Here is a 20,134-nt window from a genome sequence, read left to right on the forward strand (position 1 = left end):
AGGCTGTTATAGCAGCAAAGGGGGGACCAACTCCATATTAATGCTCATGATTTTGAAATGAGATGTTCGATGAGCTGGTGTCCACATACCTTTGGCCATGTGTATTTTTTTTTATATCCATAAGGGATCAATAACAGATAACAAAAGCATTTGATGAAACACTGTCTTATATGCCTATGAATGATGGTCATTCCTTTTTTGGGGGCAGGGCATATTATTTTTGACCATATTGGCAAATGACAGCATGTCTTATCCATGGTTTGAAATAATAAATCATTATTTTTGATGTGTTACACAGGCAGCACAATTCTGACCTTTAGTATTTTGACCAATCAGATCAGATTTTTTGCGAATAGTTAGGCAAAGGATTAGAATTGGTCTGCCTGTGTAACCGCAGCTTTAGTTGAGCAACAGGTTGTGAACCAGTTCAATGTGTGAAGCTTATGTGCAACTGTGCTAATTATGAACTCTTACTGATGTGTGGAGCCTTATACAGCCGTTTGTTTACAGTAAAGATTTAACATACGCACTTTGTAGCCTATAGCTTAAAATAAAAAAAATTGTGTTTTGTTTTTAGAATTAAAACTTTGCAGAAATTACGGTGTCCCCTTAATCCCACTGGAAGCAATTGCCATCGTTCTCTTCAACTACATTTTATGAGTCAATTCGTAATTTTATGATGCAACCTAATCAAGCTATTCAATTATTTCGAACAAGAAACAGCACATTGTACAATAAACAAGACAATTAAGTTTATATGGATGACACAGGACCTACTGCCAACTAGAATTAAAGTTATAAACAGAACCATCCATACAAAAACCATTGRCCTACATAAGAAAACTATCTTAGGTCCAGTAATCAAGAATACATTAAAAAGTGTATTGAATTCTGTGAACCTCAAGCTCTCCTTCGTTTAAACCACTTGTCTTGGCTTTCTTTTCAACCACGTTGTTTCAAATACCCACAAGGGGTCGTGGTGATAAGGATATCTAACACAACTTTGAATCTAAAAATGGTTTATCTCTTCCTGAAACGTTTCCCTGTCACTATTATGTTTTTAACACGATTGTAAAAAAGTTAGCAAATTAACACTGCAGGGCTTATCTTAACAGCATAACTTCATTATAATAAAGTATTATGTAATTTTCGTTAATATCATTTGTATATTAATTAAATAATGGGCAGATATATAATAAATACAATAATAATAATACAAATAATTATTGTTGTATTGTTATATTTGTACTATATTTTAAGCATCATAATTAGTATTATTATATAACTACTAGGCCTATACCACCTCAGAGCGAGGTCAATGAGAGCGTTAAATAAGGGGAGTTATTTGCTTTATTGTTGCTTCATTAATCATTCTACAAGGAAAACAGTCAACAAGAACTTAACATTTGTGATCAATCATCATCGATCTGGGAATTCGTTTGACCAGATAGGCCTGTCTTTTCATGCCACAATTCCAGAAGAGGTGTAATGCTGAAGGCAAATGTTTCGTTTGCGTCGTTGCGGTTTTATTTCTTTAGGCTACTCTTCGAACTTCCTGCTGAAGATGTGGCTATGAATTGAGGCGAAATCCACTGGCTACATCAAAATGCAGTGATTTGATGATGACCCGAGCCAAACCTCTTCGTGGCCGTCCAGTCCCATCCCCCTCCCCCTACGATGCGTCACCTCAAATGAACCACAACTGATTTACTTACCTCTCCAAACCAACTTTTTGCATCAGTCAGCAACATTGCGACAGCAGCAAGGTGACTGATTACTATGGAACACATTGACTATTCAATATTAACCCAATCACGTTACACTTCATTTCGTCACCCAATTTCAAAAGCGAAATAGGCCTAGTTATAACATTGAGTTGTTTCGAATAACCTATTATACCCTCTATTATTTAAGGGATATTTATTAAACATAAATTACGCTCACATTTGATTTATACATTTTTAATTCAACATCTCCCATATATGGGCAATGTTCGGATGTAATGTTGTCTGGTGGGTTTGCAGTTGCCTCTGACCATTTGCGTTGTATTTTATTAGGCTGTGTGGGGTCGATGGCTGCTAAATTCGCACTCAGGACAGAGAGAGATGGTGGGGGCTCGGGGCTAGCGCCGTGATAAGCAGTGGTGCGGAGGTCTCTCTGCATAAGCAACTGTGCGGTGGTCTCTCTGAATTGTGATTGGTCACTCGACATATGTGGGGCCCTCCAACATCAGGAACGTGCAATTAATCATGTAGGCTAATTGGCAATCACGTGGACATGACCGAGAGGGTTGGTTGGTGGTAGGAAGAAGATGCTCCCTGGTCCTTTCTATATTGACCAAGTGTGAAAACTGACCAGGGGAGGAATAAAGACGTGATCCAACGCGGAGTGGGGCCCGAGACGTCCAGCCAAAAACACAGGGGGGACAGGGACTGATATAGGCTAAAGACAAGCGGGACCGAACATGGCAGAAGGTAGGTCAATAATTTGGACTAAAACACTTTGATTGGTTATTTGGTTTGACGCTATAAAGACAAGGAGTCTCTCTGAATGCCTTAGATGAAGAGGTTTGGGGGGCTGGGTTACCTTGCATTGTCTTTTAGCTCTTGGGTAAATCTTCTACAAATTCTTCCCTGTGACCCCCACCCCTCATTGTTCGGGGCAATACGTTGCCAGATCCTTTGGTTTATTTCGCCCTCCCACTTTCCCCCCGAAGTTGAGCTTTTGCTTTACAGCGCATTTGGCATGAATGTGGGAAACCGTGGGCATTACGCTGCTCGGAAGGGGAAAAGGATAGCCTTCATGGGGGGCTCAGGGCTAGCGCCGTGATAAGCAGTGGTGCGGTGGTCTCTCTGCATAAGCAACTGTGCGGTGGTCTCTCTGAATTGTGATTGGTCACTCGATATATGTGGGGCCCTCCAACATCAGGAACGTGCAATTAATCATGTAGGCTAATTGGGAATCACGTGGACATGACCGAGAGGGTTGGTTGGTGGTAGGAAGAAGATGCTCCCTGGTCCTTTCTATATTGACCAAGTGTGAAAACTGACCAGGGGAGGAATAAAGACGTGATCCAACGCGGAGCAGGGCCCGAGACGTCCAGCCAAAAACACAGGGGGGACAGGGACTGATATAGGCTAAAGACAAGCGGGACCGAACATGGCAGAAGGTAGGCCAATAATTTGGACTAAAACACTTTGATTGGTTATTTGCTTTGACGCTATAAAGCCAAGGAGTCTCTCTGATGGCCATAGATGAATAGGTTTAGGGGGCTGGGTTACCTTGCATTGTCTTTTAGATCTTGGGTAATTCTTCTACAAATTCTTCCCTGTGACCCCCACCCATCATTGTTTGGGGCAATACGTTGCCAGACCCTTTTGTTTATTTCGCCCTCCCACTTTCCCCCCGAAGTTGAGCTTTTGCTTTTCAGCGCATTTGGCATGAAAGTGGGAACCCGTGGGCATTACGCTGCTCGGAAGGGGAAAAGGATATCCTACATTAACTTGGGTGCTTCCTTTGACTCAAGGCGTGAATTGGCAAGATGGGTTCTGTCTCTAACCAGGAATTCCCAGGTTGAGTAAAACTCTGACGATATATTGTGTTTAGTGTAGTCTCTGTCTCTAAAGAGATATAGAATGAATATCAGCTTACGAATGTACAATTGTGTACAGTATGGAACTATTTTCCTTTTTAAATTGCCTAGTCAATACCAAAACATGCTTTATTTTGTTCGCAATGGACTAACACGATTTAAGTTCTCGTGTTGTTGACAAAGTAGGCACTTGATAAATGTAAATGTTTATTTTTCTTTTTGTAGACGAATTTACAAATGTAGTATTGTAAATTAAAATTTAATTAGTTTTATTCTTACAAGTAACTTTTTTCTGTCGCACAAACGCAGCTACAAGAGGTCCATAAAATTCAGTGCAACATAGACTAGCCATTTAAGTGATATATTCGGTTTCGTAATTCGTTTCGTGTTGGCCTGTGTTGTTTCTTCACATACGAGTACACTTAATATATACTCACCATGAGTGTGAAATATATAGATCCTAAGTGTGAAAGATATAAATATAAGATGGGAGAATAACAAATCATTCTAGCCAAAGTTAGACCTATAAATAATTGTCATTATGGACCCATGCAATATTGTTGTTTATGTATTGAAATTATTTGTAGATAGGTCTATATTTAGGCCTATGGATATGATTGGTTACTGATCAAATTAAATCGTAACATATCGATCGGTTTTACAACGATTTCTCCCCGTTTTCTACCTAAGGGCTATGGATGCGCGAGGAAAAACAAGGAAAGAACGAAGCTGAATGGCAATTTTACGCGCACACTCCTTTCTTGTGTTCTGGTAAATAGTAAAACGAACATTGTTTAACATATTGTTCGAAATTACAGGAGTCTGCAAGACCGAAGAGGATGAAGGACCAAGCACCGAGGAGGACTCGGAATCTTTCCACGGTGTTGGCGTATGTAAATGGTTCAACGTGCGCATGGGCTTTGGGTTTTTGTCCATGACCAACAGAGAGGGGGTCCCGCTCGAGTCTCCGGTCGATGTGTTCGTCCATCAGGTAAGAGGGGCGCCTTGGTTTTCAAATGAACTGATTTACCGTCTACTTCTCACACCAAATATGTGGTGAATGGTGGTCCACTATACCTTGACACAGAATAACATCTTCAGGCACTTTTCCTTCTCAAACGAGCATGCGTTGCTGGCTTACCATGTGACCTCGTGGTCATGTACAGTGGGGTCCAAAATCATGGACACCCTTGATAAAGATGAGCAATAATGACTGTATAAAATAAATAATTCAAATACTGAGCTATATTGTATGCAAAAAAAAGAAAACGGAAAGTATGTTATTTTATTCTAATACAATTGCTCAGAGAAATATATATTATTTGTTATTGACCAAATTGGTTTGGGTGATGGCAGGTAGCACAGTGGTTAGCGCATTGGGCCAGTAGCCAAAAGGTTGCTAGATCAAATCACCGAGCTGCCAAGAACTTGTTCTTATTAACTGACTTGCCTAATAAAATATCGATGGTTTTGCAACAATTTCTCCTGTTTTCTACCTAAGGGTTATTAATGTTTGAGGAAAAACAAGGAAAGGGCTAAGCTGAGTGGCACAGCAGTCTAAGGCACTGCATCTCATTGCTAGAGGTGTCACTACAGACACTCTGGTTCAAATCCAGGCTGTATTACAACTGGCTGTGATTGGGAGTCCATAGGCAGCACACAATTGGCCCAGCATCGTCTGGGTTTGGCAGGTTTAGACCGTCATTGTAAATAAGCACCTTGCCTAAAGGTAAAAATACGTTTAGTTTAACAAGTCAAAATAATTGACACCCCTAAAGATTCTTATAAATAACGTAGTCAAAGGATTAGTATTTGGCCCCATATCCCTAGCACTCAATGACTACATCAAGCTTGTGACTCTACAAACTTGTTGGATGCATTTGCAGTTCATTTTGGTTGTGTTTCAGAGGGTCAAAGATCATACCCCCAAGACATTCTAACCTCCCATGTTATTGGTAATAGTGAGAGGTTATCATGTCTTGGGGTTATGATCTTTGACCCTCTGTAACTTTCTCACTCATCATTATTCACAATTCATTCAAGAGTAATTGTTTGGCTTTCAGTTAGTTATTTTTGGCGACCAATCGCATGAGAGTGAATGTCATTCCAGTTCATCTGAATGTCATTCTAGTGCACTACTTGCTATGAATTATATCTGATGGTGTTTGCATGTTTAGGTAAAAATACAAATAATGTCCGTTTGGCACACTGCCAAGTAGAGATATTTGCTCGATCTGATTGGGTGGGCTTGGCTCCCCATTGGGTCGGCCTGGGCACACCTTTGCCTTACATGGCTGGGTTTAATGTTTAACTTGACCAAATTCACATAGAAATGTGAGATAAAGATCTGTCATTCTCATTAAAAGCAAGTCTAAGAAGCGGTAGATCAGTTCTATGTGCAGTATTTCTAATCTTCCCATGTTTTTGCATCATTTACTTTCAGTTTTGTACACAAGCTTCAAACAGCTGAAATACAACATTTTGGGTTATGGAAAAGATATTTCACAGTGGTTTAGATGGTACAATGATTCGCTACACTATATAGTGCATTCGGAAAGTATTCACACCCCTTGACTTTTTCCACATTTTGTTAGTTACAGCCTTATTCTAATATTGATTTAATAAACATTTTCCTCATCAATCTACACACAACACCCAATAATGACAAAGCAAAGACAGGTTTTTAGAAATGTTTGCTAATTTATAACAAATATAATAAAAATTGCAAATGTATTAATGTTTTTAAATTTTTATGTGCAAATGTATTAAAAGATTTTTAAAAACAGAAATACTATATTTACATAAGTATTCAGACCCGTTGCTATGAGACTCGAAATTGAGCTCAGGTGCATCCTGTTTCCATTGATCATCCTTGAGATGTTTCTACAACTTGATTGGAGTCCACCTGTGGTAAATTCAAATGATTGGACATGATTTTAATAGGCACACACATGTCTATATCAGGTCCCACAGTTGACAGTGAATGTTAGAGCAAAAACCCAGCCCTGAGGTCAATGGAATTGCACGTAGAGCTCCGAGACAGGATTGTGCTGAGACACAGATCTGGGGAAGAGTAACACAAAAATGTCTGCAGCATTGAAGGTTCCCATGAACACAGTGGCCTTCATCATTCTTAAATGGAAGAAGTTTGGAACCACCAATACTCTTCCTAGAGCTGGCCGCCTGGCCAAACTGAGCAATCGGGGGAGAAGGGCCTTGGTCAGGGAGATGACCAAGAACCTGATGGTCACTGACAGAGCTCCAGAGTTCCTCTGTGGAGATGGGAGAACCTTCCAGAAGGACAACCATCTCTGCAGCATTCCACCAATCAGGCCTTTATGGTAGAGTGACCAGACAGAAGCCACTCCTCAGTAAAAGGCACATGACAGCCCGCTTGGAATTTGCCAAAAGTCACCTAAAGACTCTCAGACCAGGAGAACAAGATTCTGTGGTCTGATGAAACCAAGATTGTACTCTTTGGCCTGAATGCCAAGCGTCACGTCTATAGGAAACCTGGCACCATCCCAAAAAGATGAAAACCTGCTCCTAAGCGCTCAGGACCTCAGGCTGGGGCGAAGGTTCACCTTCCAACAGGACAACATCCCTAAGCACACAGCCAAGACAATGCAAGAGTGGCTTCGGGACAAGTTTCTGAATGTCCTTGATTGGCCCATCCAGGGCCCGGAATTGAACCCGATCAAAATCTCTGGAGAAACCTGAAAATAGCTGTGCAGGGACACTCCCCATCCAACCTGACAGAGCTTGAGAGGATCTGCAGAGAATAATGGGAGAAACTCCCCAAATACAAGTGTGCCAAGCTTGTAGCGTCGTACCCAAGAAGACTTAAGGCTGTAATCACTGCCAAAGGTGCTTCGGCTGTAATCACTGCCAAAGGTGCTTCAACAAGGTAATGAGTAACATTTCCAAACATTTCTAAAAACCTGTTTTCACTTTGTCATTATGGTGTATTGTGTGTAGATTAATGAGAGAAAAAAAGTATTAAATCTGTTTTAGAATGTTGTAACGTAACAAATGTGGTAAAAGTCAAGGGTTCTGRATACTTTCTGAATGCACTGTATATACATTTGTGCGTACACACTTTTAGAAGGTGATGCAAACGGTTCTCCGCCAGTTCTGTTTGTTTAGACTGTCTAGAGCCCTTAAGGCTCGCACACATTGCGTCGAAAGTGGATCTAGCTTTTGTCTGCCGATAGCACGCAGTGTTTTAGGAACCACCAGCTGTAGACCTCTGACTGACAATGTTTTTCATCCGATTCTACATGTAAAATCAGTGCACACTCGCTTCACAAAKTACGTTCAGAAGTGCTAAGTACTCTTGGCCAGCAAACGCTATTGGTGWACCTGAGCCATTACATGTAATTATAACTATTTCCTCCTTTTCAGAACCRCTGCTTTTTAGACCATTTATTTGAGCTTTTGATCTGTTGAAATGGCCAGGACTACAATCACACGCCAAATGAATGATTTCTTCCTGAAAACCTTTCTTTACTATTAATCTATTTCTCAATAAGTAATTTGTATGACTAAATACTTATTTAATTCTTCCCAGAATGCAGACATCCCTCTTCTAGTGCCGGCACTCTAGATTCCAAGCCTTTTAAAGCATATGTTTGAATAAGTGAACAATATCTGTTAACGATGTAACTGGGACAATGTCCTCCTGAACCCTGTCCTTTGACATCTTACATAGTGACTTCTCCACTGATTTCCTCCCCCAGCCATCAGGGTTCGGGTCAATCACATTTCATTTGAATTCAGGAAGCAAGCTGAAATTCCAATTCCAATTTTCCTCAATGCTTGAAAAATTCGTAATTAGAATTACAGTTTACTTTTTTTATTGAAATGGAAGTGACCCCAACCCTGCTAGCCATTGTTAGSAAGGCGAGATCATGTGTGTTCAATGTTCATCCATGATGGGCGTTATGGCTACGGTGCATTGTGGCAATGGGGCTTTGGCCCCGAAATGAGTCGCTGCATGTCAGGGAGAGAACATGAAGTCCCGGGGCCTTCTGGCCATTGTGTGCAGGTGAACAATAGGACCACGTATCCCAATGAAGCATGCTCCTCTCGGCCGTGACCGAGCCCCTCAGCCCCACTTTGTCCTAGCAGCAATCCCTTCCCATTGTCCTCTTTCTCTCTCTCCTCGTATGTCTTCATTCATCTACCCCACTCTGTTTTCTTCAAGCTAGTATGGACATAGCCTACAGTAGAGCTTCATATCACCCTCCAATGCACTTCACCAGGTTGGTAGGGTTTAAGGCCATACTAGGAGTCTCCTTTCTCTTTCCACATGGTATGTTCTCTGTGTTGGGGGTGGGTATGGATGGACCTGGAGCGGGGGAGGTCACACGTGTGAAGGGAAGTGAGTTAACGTTCACTGGGGCCAATGTTCAATGGAGCAGCTTTTCAACTCGGCACTTTTGTCACCCAAATGAAGTTATGGATGACCCATCGTGTGTCCCAGATCTGCTTGTAACTTCACAGCCGATGCTAATCAGTGACCATTAGAGTATTAAGGAACGGTCCACTTTAATATAATGCTAGATCCTATTGCATTGCTAGTTTTCATTACACAATAGATGCAGTTCTTTGTAGGCCATGTGGCTTGTATCTGAATTAGTGTCCTGATTAAAATACACTTGTATCTGAATTAGTGTCCTGGTTAAAATACAATCTATGGCACATACTTTTTTATGCTTTTCTTTTCAAGCTAGCCTAATTGTAACTGTTTAAAACTTCCCATCAATGCAACTGCACAGCTACACACACAGTGTTGTTGATATTTGAAGCAATATGCAGAGAAGGCTGTCAAAGAAGGATAAATCAGATAGTGGCAGTTTCCCATTCACAGATGAATCCTAGTCCTGATTGAGCTTGCTTTTTAGTCCAGGACTAGGCTCAATCTGGGTCTGGGAATCCACCCCCTGGTCTTTAAATATATCCTTAAGATTTCCTCAAATAATATAAGATCGTCCCAGCCTGACAATGGCAGCCATTGACGTTTCTGGAGAGGAAATCCTCTGTGGTGAGCATGGCTGATGTCTTTCCGCTTCTAAATTGTGTCCAGGAACCTAGACAAATGGCAATAGGAAGTAGCTAAATGAGGTGGCATAGCCATCAGTCTTGTCCTGACACTGACCTGAGCATGAGAGAAATAATTGGGTTTTTGGCTCTACAATTGTGGAATTCTGTTTGCAGCACAATATTGATCACCCTATAATGGTGAAATTCTCAAAGGTTAGTTGAAACTTCATTGCTAATCATATCAAAATCAACGATATCTGCTGCCTGGTTGCAGATATCCCATACCACCAATCCAAAAGCTATTTTGGAGGGTTCTTGTTTTACCCAGGCTGCCTCTGGCATGACCCCTTAATGCACAGCACATTCCCCTTTTTTTTTCATAGCCTCCCCTTTCCTCCCTCCATTTCTTCATCCCCTCCCTCATTTTCCCCTTCTCCAAGGCTGTTTTTATCTCATGGCTGAACTTCTCTCTGCTGAACAGCGCTGCCTGGGTCAACTGAGGTGAAGGCAGCAGAATGGGATCTGAAAAAAGAGTCTGTAGCTAAAGTACTGGGTCGTATTAATTTGTCACCAATGAAACAGAATGGGACTATTTTAGTTTTCCACTTCATAACGTTTAAGACATTTTCTGTTGTGTGCCCTTAGGAACACGGACCTGGTTTGATGTTAGCATAGTCTTTAGCGTTAATCGTAGGATTATGGTGCTGATTGTGTCCCTACTCTTGAGCTGTTGAATGCTTTCAGGCTTTGAGATTATATTGATTCCATTCTGAATGTATCACATTTTAGTAAAACCATCAATCAATTATTAAATCAAAGCATGCAGGTACCTATCATTTGGAGTGAGAATGTGTTAATTCTCAACTTATCTGCGTATCTCTCTGCCAAACAACCATCCAAGGAATGTCTCCCTGACTACCCCACCCTACCCCACCCCCAACCCTATCCCTCCCAGCAAGAATCCTGCAGTGGTGGTTAGTGTGTTAGTGGTCCTTTGTGATGTAGTTGGGAAGAGAGGTTGGGGGTAGGGGACGTAGATGTGCGGAATGCTGGTCCTTTGGCAGAGGGGGATGGGTGAAGGTTATCACATCAGGTTTACCACTCAAACACAGGAGACTCACAGGCCACTGTGGCCAGTGTTGGGCAACAGACCAATGCAGACTAGTGGGGGAGGACAAATAGTCTGTCTGACAATAAGAGGCTTTGTAGTTGTTGTTTATTTATGAGGTGAGACAGAATGATCAACAGTCGGGAGACTTAGGACAGATGCCAGATAGCTCCTATCTCTGTCAGAAAAGTTTGAAGATAGCATAGTGTTCACAGGGGTCACTGCTCAGCGTCTCCCTTGGCTGACTATTAGTTGATTTGTTAGCTGATGCTGTAAGGTTTTTGGGATTGCGTCATCATTGATTTGGAACATATCATGCACACAAGACTTCAGTTCTTAAGATCTGCTCGTAAGAATGTGTAACGACTAAACAATCCTCCAAAATATGTTTGAAATGCCCCTTGGAAAGTGTTCAAAATGTGATATTTGATATGACGTCTAAAAGGTTACAGGGCCATGTTCACAAGAGTCTCAAAGTAGGACTGCTAATAAAGGATCAGTTTTTCCTTTTAGATCATAATGAATAGAATTATATGGATAGGGGGAGCTGATCCTAGATCAGCACTCCTACTCTGAGATTCATTTGGAAAGGGGCACAGGAATGAAGGTGAAACTTCTAATAGTGTTATGATGTTTCCTTCTACTGTCTTTCTCTCCCCTCCAGAGTAAGCTGCACATGGAGGGCTTCCGCAGCTTGAAGGAGGGCGAGGCGGTCGAGTTCACTTTCAAGAAGTCAGCCAAAGGCCTGGAGTCCCAGAGAGTCACTGGGCCGGAGGGAACACACTGTGTGGGCAGCGAGAGGAGACCCAAAGGCAAGAGCGTCCAGAAACGCCGCTCCAAAGGAGATAGGTGAGTGCCTGCCTTGTATGCACACGCTGTCTGTACATCGAATGGGGACATGGTATACACTAAACTGTACACACTAAAACAGAACAATTTGATCAGATAAGCAACAATGTATATATTCATCTTACACACATACCACATCTATGTATACCATAGTAGGGGTCTAACATACTCAAAAGATGGTGGCCCAAAGCATTTTCTTTATTGTGGTTGGATCTCACATCTGCAATGGTCCATCCATTTTGGATATGATTCAAAATGGTGTTTCAGTTTTATCCTGTTCTGTCCCCTTCTTCTTTTCCTTGACCCCCACCCCTGGCCGTGGTTAGGGTCACACAGGCAAGCTTGACGTGTGACCTGGATCAATAGCTGTTTAATTCTGGACGTCCCTTGTGGAGTTACACCCAGTGGTTCTCTGTTGGAAAACCTTTTCCAAACCTCTTCCACAGAATGTGTTTTTGTGGTGGTAACCTGAACTGGTAACATGAATGTTTCTGAATCACTTTAGATGTGGATTATAATTATCCTGTCATTACAGTTTAGAACTAGTAAAATATGAAATATTTAATTCTAGGTGTTTATATTGATAAAAAAAAGCTTTATTTAAGTTGGCAAGTGTTTGATGTTGAAATATTACTAATGTTAGTTATAAGACCAATTTACAAAAATACGAGTTGTTTGGACTTGTCCCTGTAAAATAACCCTTAATGGTTCTAGGTAGAACCATTTTACCCATAAAGAACCTTACTTGAAGCCTTTTTTCCATTGAGAAGGTTCCAAAGAACCCTTTTGCATGAAAAAGGTTCCATACCCCACTACTTGCATAATGCATTCCATTTAAAATGCAGAAATCCCTTCACTTTTTCTCACCGTAAAGTAAAAGTGAGAGGTGGGCCAACATTGTGGGTCCTTTGTCCATTGTGGATATTGTGATGGGTTAGAGAGGGATATCAATGTGGCCTCCTGTCAGTTGTGATTAGGCCCAGAGTATAGTCAGGGTGAGAATGGAGATTGTTACGGCCTCAAAGAGTCCCGGGAGGCCTGTGGCGCATGATTCACTCTCCCAAGACTATGCTGGTTCTTATAAGAGGAATCATATGGGGCCAACTCCAACATTTTCAACGGAGAATAAGATAAACTGTTTTATGTCTTGAAGAGTAGTCAGTACATTAGGTCTAAGATTCTAAAGGATTTTTGTCAATGACTTTTGTCAATCGCATATTTAACATTCTTTATTAGGTGGCGGTGTTTGCATGGGATTAGAACCATTCTCTGGCACTCGTTTCACCAGTGTTATCTGGACTCTCCATATTTCTTAAAATATGGCCAAAATCAGCCACAATTTATTTTCTGATTCCACCTTAAGGCTTCCGAGCCGAAACAGTTCGGAAGAGTTCGTGCATATATTATGACGACATTTTGTGACGTTTTTTGTTCATTTTGGACTTCGGTAAGGGTTTTTTCGGTTGTTCGGACGTACGAAATGTTTTCTTGAGACAAGATGAAGTCAGTAGCCGAAGTCTACACCCCTTCATCGGTGATTGGTCAACAGTAAGGATTCATCAGTAAAGCCTTTGTTGTCATTCAACGAGAGACGACTCGTTTTCATGCACATTTTTTTGTTTGAGAAATACTGTACCAAACATCTTAGTTAGATGTAAAATTGCACGAATAAGATCTCCTCGGCAAAAACGTCAAAATCAATGACAGATTTCTTGCATTATCTTTGATTAATTCTGACTATTTTGAGGAAGTGTACTGACTACGGTGACTCAAAATGGACAAACAGTACTATTGCCATTCCATTTTTTTCAAGCGAAGGTATTTCAAGGTAGTATGCGAGCACACGTGTTCGGTTCGCCAAGCCGACTTCGGCCAGTTGCCAGCCGAACTGAAGCATGCTGACGCATTTAGTAGGTATATATGACGCAGGGAGGGGGGGGAAAACCCTGTCCATTTAATTGATAACAGATGTAGGAGCCCGGGAGGGGGTTAGAGGTCGCGGTAACCATGGCAACCGCATACGACTAAAATATAGGGGGTTGGGGTTGCGGGGGTTAGAGAGGACCGTGGGGGTCAGAGTTGGGAGATCATTGCTGCGGCTTTTTAGACAAAGGACCACTTCCCTTTTCCTGCACGCGCTCCATAATCGATGTTGAGACAGTTGGGCCTTGACACCAACCCAACGGCCAGTGGTACAAAGAAGCAACTGACCTCCTTGAGCCTCCCCTGACCAAGCCTCATCTACATCATTGGAGGAAGGGGGTCCTTAATAGCTCCTCAGTGGCACAGCAGCGGTGACAGTCCCACTGCCCATCTGTCAGCCACCCCTGGACGCGTGGCTATTCTATAGGTCCTGTTTAAACCAAAGCTATCAAAGGAAGGTTACTCATAAGGCTACCATTGACCCTAACCCTTCTGCATGGACTGTGATACTCTGTGTATGTTCTATGGAGAAGGAATATAATTGATGTAGCTCATTGCAGCAAAGTACTGTGGACAAAGAATGAAAAGGGTGGTTCATTTGTAGATGGGAGGCCATTCAAAGTAACAAATAGCCTACTGAAACATACAGAGAGAACGTGCTTTTATAAATAGCGTACATCCTGTAGAAAAGAGTTGCATGCTGTTATGTTCAATTTGTATTTGCACATGGGGTAGAACAAAGGTCATTTGCACTTTTAAACCCACTTTTAACCCTGTTCACATGAAAAGGATGGTCATAGGCAGTGCTAGAGGCGTCACTACAGACCCTGGTTTGATTCCAGGCTGTATCATAATTGGGAGTCCCATAGAGCGGTGCACAATTGGCCCAGCGTCGTTAGGGTTTAGCCGGGGTAGGCTGTCGTTGTAAATAAGAATTTGTTCTTAACTGACTTGCGTAGTTAAATAAAGGTTCAATAAATACAATAAATAAATAGGCCACTGCATGGAACTGGCCAGTTCTTATTTGGCTGCTGCAGCACTAGCCTAACTGGCATATGCTCCCCTCTTGTGGATTGCAGGTGACAGCGCATCTCACTCAATACAAGATCAGGGGCCATATGTAGGGAAAGGAGGGATACCTAGTCAGGTACAACTGAATGCATTCAACTGAAATGTGTCTAACGCATTTAACTCAACCCCTCTGAATCAGAGAGGTGCAGGGGGTGGCTGCCTTAATCGATATCCACGTCATCGGTGCCCGGGGAGCAATTGTTGTTGGGGGTTAACTGCCATGCTCAGGGGCAGAACGACAGGTTTTTACCTTGATCCACTAACCCTTCGGTTACTGGCCCAACGCTCCTATCAAATGTAGGATCTTCATTTGAACCAGTGTGCTTAAGCAGGAAAATAATCCTGCAGCAAGGGCTCCCGAATGGCGCAGCGGTCTAATGCACTGCAACTCAGTACAAGAGGTGTAGCTACAGTCTCTGGTTCAAAGCCAGCCTGTATCACATCTGGACATGATTGGGAGTCCCAAAGGGTGGCGCACAATTGTCCCAGTGTTGTCTGGGGTAGGCAGTCATTGTAAATAAGAATCTGTTCTCAACTGATTTGCCTAGTTAAATATAAAAAAGTTGTATTACAATTACTGGACATTTTTGTAGATGTTGATATACATTTCTCTTAAGGAAAAATCAAAGTCTGAAATTTCAAACTGGAAATGACAAACTTCAAAAGCCTTTTTAAACCTCAAATACACAATACAGTTTTTTACATTGCAGGAAAGTTCTCCTGTAACAGTGAGATCAAATGAAGATCCTACATCTGTAGGATCAGGTCCTCACTGTCCATACAATCCTATTCATTGTGATATAAATGCTAAGCTGATCCTAAATCAGCACCCCTACTCTGCAACGCTTGATACATATGGCCCAGTCCTACATTTATCAGCTTGGTTGAAGGGATCAGTTTGAACAAGGCGAGGTTCAGAATTGCTGACCTTCATCACATAATGAGTAGTTATTTGAGATGCAAGGTGATTTGTAGATCAGTGATTCTGTGCAGTGTCTTCAATTTCAAACACGCCGTCTTGTTTTTTAGGTGCTACAACTGCGGAGGCCTGGACCACCATGCCAAGGAGTGCAAGTTGCCACCCCAGCCTAAGAAGTGCCATTTCTGCCAGAGCATTGCCCACATGGTCGCCAACTGCCCAATCAAAGCACAGCAGTCCTCGCCACGTTCTCAGGAAAAGCCCTCCTCCTTGAAAGGAGACGAGGAGGAACACGGCCACTCGCCCCCGTCCCCCGTGAGCTCCGATTGAACGAGGAGACGCCGGATGGAAGCTGGGTGAAGCACAGAAGCCAATCAAACTGCTTTACTGGAAAGATGGCCGCTAAGTTTCCTTTCAACTATATAAGATGCTTTTGGAACTACCTCAGGTTTTTGTAAACAAAACGATCATGAAGAAAGAATGTACTGAAGTTAATATTTTTTTGGTGTAACACTCACAAATACAGCTGTATTATTATAGCACTCAGGAAATATTTGTAAAAATGTATGGAACCGCTAATGAGGGGTTTAAACTTGTAATAAGTTATGGCACATCACATATTACTTTGATGTCTTTATAGAATAGAAAGTTGTTTATTTTTTACAGAGCAGATAATGAGAAACCATGCTACTATACTAAACTCACCAGGAAGCTTAAAATCACAGTGTCAAGTAGATAGCTAAACACTTTTGCTGCCTTACAACTTCTTGACTTTCCTGATTGTTTACACCCCACTATATCCGACAAAGACAGAGTTGTGACACTACACCTCTGCAAATGAATGTTAGTCTCATGGGTGGTAATGGGTGGGTACATATGAATCAACAGGACAGGGTATTGGGTAATAGCTGGAGGCAATGTATTGGTGGCTGCCAATATTGTAAGTGACCATCCAGATGTCCTGGGGACAAATGAATGTCAAACCAAAAAGTATGGTTGTTGTTGTTGCGTAATTTCTTTATGTTGGGCAGGCACAATGCTGTCTCTTAGGTGCTCAGTCTCCCTCGTGGTACATGTCTGATCTGCTGCTGCTACATTACAACCAGACACTTGGACCCTGCAGATGTAGGATCTTAATTTGATCACTCTGTTGTTGCTGAGAATTTTCCAGCACAGCAGGAAATGCAACTTGTAGTGTATTCAAGGCTTCTAAAGTTTGTAATTTCCACTTGAAAATTTCAGACTTCATTTGCCCTAAAGAAAAATGTATCAACCCTTACAAAAAATTCCCATTAATTATAATCCACATAATAAATCACATTTCCTGTTGCTGCAGGATTATTTTCCTGCAGTAGAAAACTGCCTTAAATTAAGATCTTACATCTGTATAATCAACTTGATCATCCTCTGCTTAGACTACATACATCAGCATTTGGAATTGAGTCACTGACTCCAGTAATCACACCAATACCTATGAAATGTATCAAACATAAGTAATTTACCATGTAGAAATCAGATGCAAGATTTGAATGGATTCTTGAGGTTGATTCAGGAATCTACATAATCATACTTGTCTTGTTTATACTTGACAGTCATAGCAGCAGCAGCATCAGGCGTTGTCTGCTGTCTTAGAAAAAAAAGTTCTGCTTAGAACCATAAGGGTTCTTCGAGTGAAAAAGGCTTCATGTAGAACCCTATCCCACCACAAAGAACCCTTTTGAGAACCATTTTTTTTCAAGAGTTAAAGCGGGAGCAACACATTTTTTATTCAGTGTCGTTCAACTACTAGGTACTAGTAGTTATTCAACTACTAGGTACTTATTTAAGACATTGTCTCCAAGCAGCTTGTGGGGACTATACAGGAACACCACAGTTGTAGTCACAAGGCACCAAAACGGACTGAAACAGGGAGGGACTACCAGAATTTGTCCAATAAGAAACACTTGTTTTCATTTGTTGCGAATCATTTCTGCTACCGTGTGCACTAATGAATATCGACCCAGCCCTGCATGGAGGTGCATTTAGAACTAGCTACGCCATTCAGCCTTACTCCCGTTTTACAGGAGAAGCTGAAAGACAGACCTCTAACATCCAATTAATATATATTTAGAATTATTATGAAGCCTTTTTAAAATAGTCCTTGTTATTTATTTGTTTCTAAATTGCGCCGCAGCTTCTCCTCATATTCAGGTTTAGGTCACTCTGTGATAGCCTGGTCCCAGCTCTGTTTGTGCTGTCTTGCCAACTCCTATTGTCATTGTTACACCAAACAAATACAGATCTAGGACCAGGTTAACTGTGATGGGTTTTCCATTACATACCAGACATCAGATATCTTAGCCACTCATGTCTGCCTTTATCTTGTTCAATGCTGTTTGAGTTTAAAGGGACGTAAACACCCAAAATCTAAGTTTGTCAGATACCTCAAAGGGGTCTTCTGTTGAGATAAGTCCATGTCCCAGGCAAGTTTTGTATCCAGCTATGCCATAATCCAAAATGGAATTGCAGTGCTTATCTTTTCCATTAATTTGGGGTTGAGGCATATTAGCTGGATCTACACCACCAATGGCAAAGGATGTGCATTCATCTTGACATAAGACGATTTTTGTGGTCTAAAAATATCGGGACAAATTTTATGACCTTTTTAATAATTATTTTGTTCTCTTTACTTTGCCTTGTATGATTTACTGCTACGCACAATAAGCTTTCCACCGAGATGGGGGCGTGTTGTGAATCTTCTCTTTTTATCTATGCCAAAACCAATGCAAATGTCACTCTGCACTAATCATGTAGGAGATGCATTATTGTATTCTATTCTATTCAGTTTAATCTTATGAATATGTGTTCCATATTTTTATATTTTGATTTACAAATACTTTTGTATGTAGGTGGTGAACGAAACGTATATATACCTCCACTCAGGCTTGTTCTTCTCAGGAATCACAAAAATCTGAAAAACCTCAGGGAATACTTCAGATTTTTTCAAAGGTTTGGAAGGGGCTATGGATGGGATTGGGGTGCAATGTTTCCTATATTAGTTGTATGTGTGCAGTGAAAGACAAGGGAGTGTTCTGGTGCCAAATCAAAGTGCATGACAATAAAATGATCAGGGGCCCTGGGTCCAGTTTTGAATGTCTCGACATAACAGTAAAACTCTCTTTTCTCTAATCCGCACAAAATGCTTTAAAAATGCCAGTAATCATGAAGAATAAAACAAATTCTTAGAGTATCCTTAAAACTAGTCTTAAAATGTTTTGACATGTGAGACTATATGAGTTATTACACACAATATTATATACTCATACCATGTCAACATATCTAATACCACACCTGCTGATGTTCTCTATTATTTTGCCCTACAATAATAATAATATGCCATGATAGGCCTGTAATATTCCTCTTATTATTGTATTTTTCCCTCTATAATTGTTGTTGATGGGGAATTTAGGAGAAATTTGTTACCATAATTAGGGATTGGGCTAGTAAGTATTATACACATTGGGGTTGTTCTCGTCTCAATACGTGGCTAAAACATGGTATTTCAGACTATCAATGACTAATGTGACTATCCCAAGATTGTTGTTATTGGGTGATGGGATATATTTATTTTCCAAGTCACACTGTTTAAGTAAGTGATACATGTTTTAACTCAGGATTTTGTCACGTAAAGAAATGTGGTGAAAGCACATGGCCATTGATTCAGTCATTGTGGGGCTATAGCGCACATAGAACGTCTGTGTAAAATAAGAGTCAAGTTTTTTAAATGAACATTTGTACTTGCCGGGTTTAGAAAATGTTGCAGTATGAATGTCAATGAATGCTGATTGCCACTGATGACCTACCTACATGTATACCCTTCCCATTAAAAAAGAGACACACACCCACGTGTATTTTGCTCATCTCTGGTTAGTAAGCCATCTGATGATTAAATTACATCAGAGTTGTTTCACAATGTATCACTCTCTACTATCTCTCAAATTCCTCCACTGTGGACTGATGAAAAGTAATATTACTCATTTCTGCAGAGGTCATGCTTAGATCATAACACTGTTTCACTGTTCTGGACTAGTAGAATAAGCAATGCAAGTGCCAAACTGAATGAATATAATGTAAAACAAAACTATGTTGTACCTCAATAACTACATCAGCTAAATTAGTATCTTGTATGGCACAGGTAAAGTTTTTTTTTTGAAACCATGTGTGTTTGAGCAAAACTGTTTTACCTCAACCTATTTGGACTCCCCATTGATGTGTTGTTGTCACATTGTGATTTGATTGTTGTTGTTAGATGGGTTAAATGTATCTTAAAAGGCAAAGTACTGAGTATAATTATTATGTCCTCAGGGTTACATGGAAACAACAAAGAAACATATAGGCTACTGCATAACACAAGTGACCTGTGTGTCATGTTTATGCTTTTTGTGCCATTACATCAGTTGTGATCATAGGCCATTTGATGCAGTGGTGTGGTATCTATGGGGACGTTGCCTGTCATTTCCAAAGAATGTGCATTTATTATACTGAGGAATGTATCAAATGTTTACTGCCATAAACTTTGGCTCTTGGCCATATAATCTTATGCTCGGGTATTTCAAGCACCTCAGGGAACTGGGGTGATTGGTTGGAT

General features: G+C 41.1%; 1 protein-coding gene across 2 annotated transcripts; it reads left to right on the forward strand.

Annotated features, from left to right (window-relative positions):
- The first annotated feature begins 2,817 nt into the window (after window positions 1-2,817).
- On the forward strand, window positions 2,818-16,194 carry LOC111965211 (protein lin-28 homolog A-like). 2 transcript variants are annotated; one of them, XM_023989248.2, is made up of 4 exons: window positions 2,818-3,169; window positions 4,411-4,583; window positions 11,410-11,594; window positions 15,618-16,194. In XM_023989248.2, exons 1-4 carry the CDS (start codon window positions 3,160-3,162, stop codon window positions 15,835-15,837), a joined length of 588 nt encoding a protein of 195 aa, XP_023845016.1. In that variant the 5' UTR covers window positions 2,818-3,159; the 3' UTR covers window positions 15,838-16,194. The 2 variants fall into 2 exon arrangements, with proteins under 2 accessions (XP_023845016.1, XP_023845015.1); XM_023989247.2 differs by lacking the exon at window positions 2,818-3,169 and adding an exon at window positions 3,386-3,572.
- The last annotated feature ends 3,940 nt before the right edge of the window (window positions 16,195-20,134 follow it).

Source organism: Salvelinus sp. IW2-2015, linkage group LG6.1 (assembly GCF_002910315.2).
Source record: "Salvelinus sp. IW2-2015 linkage group LG6.1, ASM291031v2, whole genome shotgun sequence".
Taxonomy (NCBI): Eukaryota; Metazoa; Chordata; class Actinopteri; order Salmoniformes; family Salmonidae; genus Salvelinus; species Salvelinus sp. IW2-2015.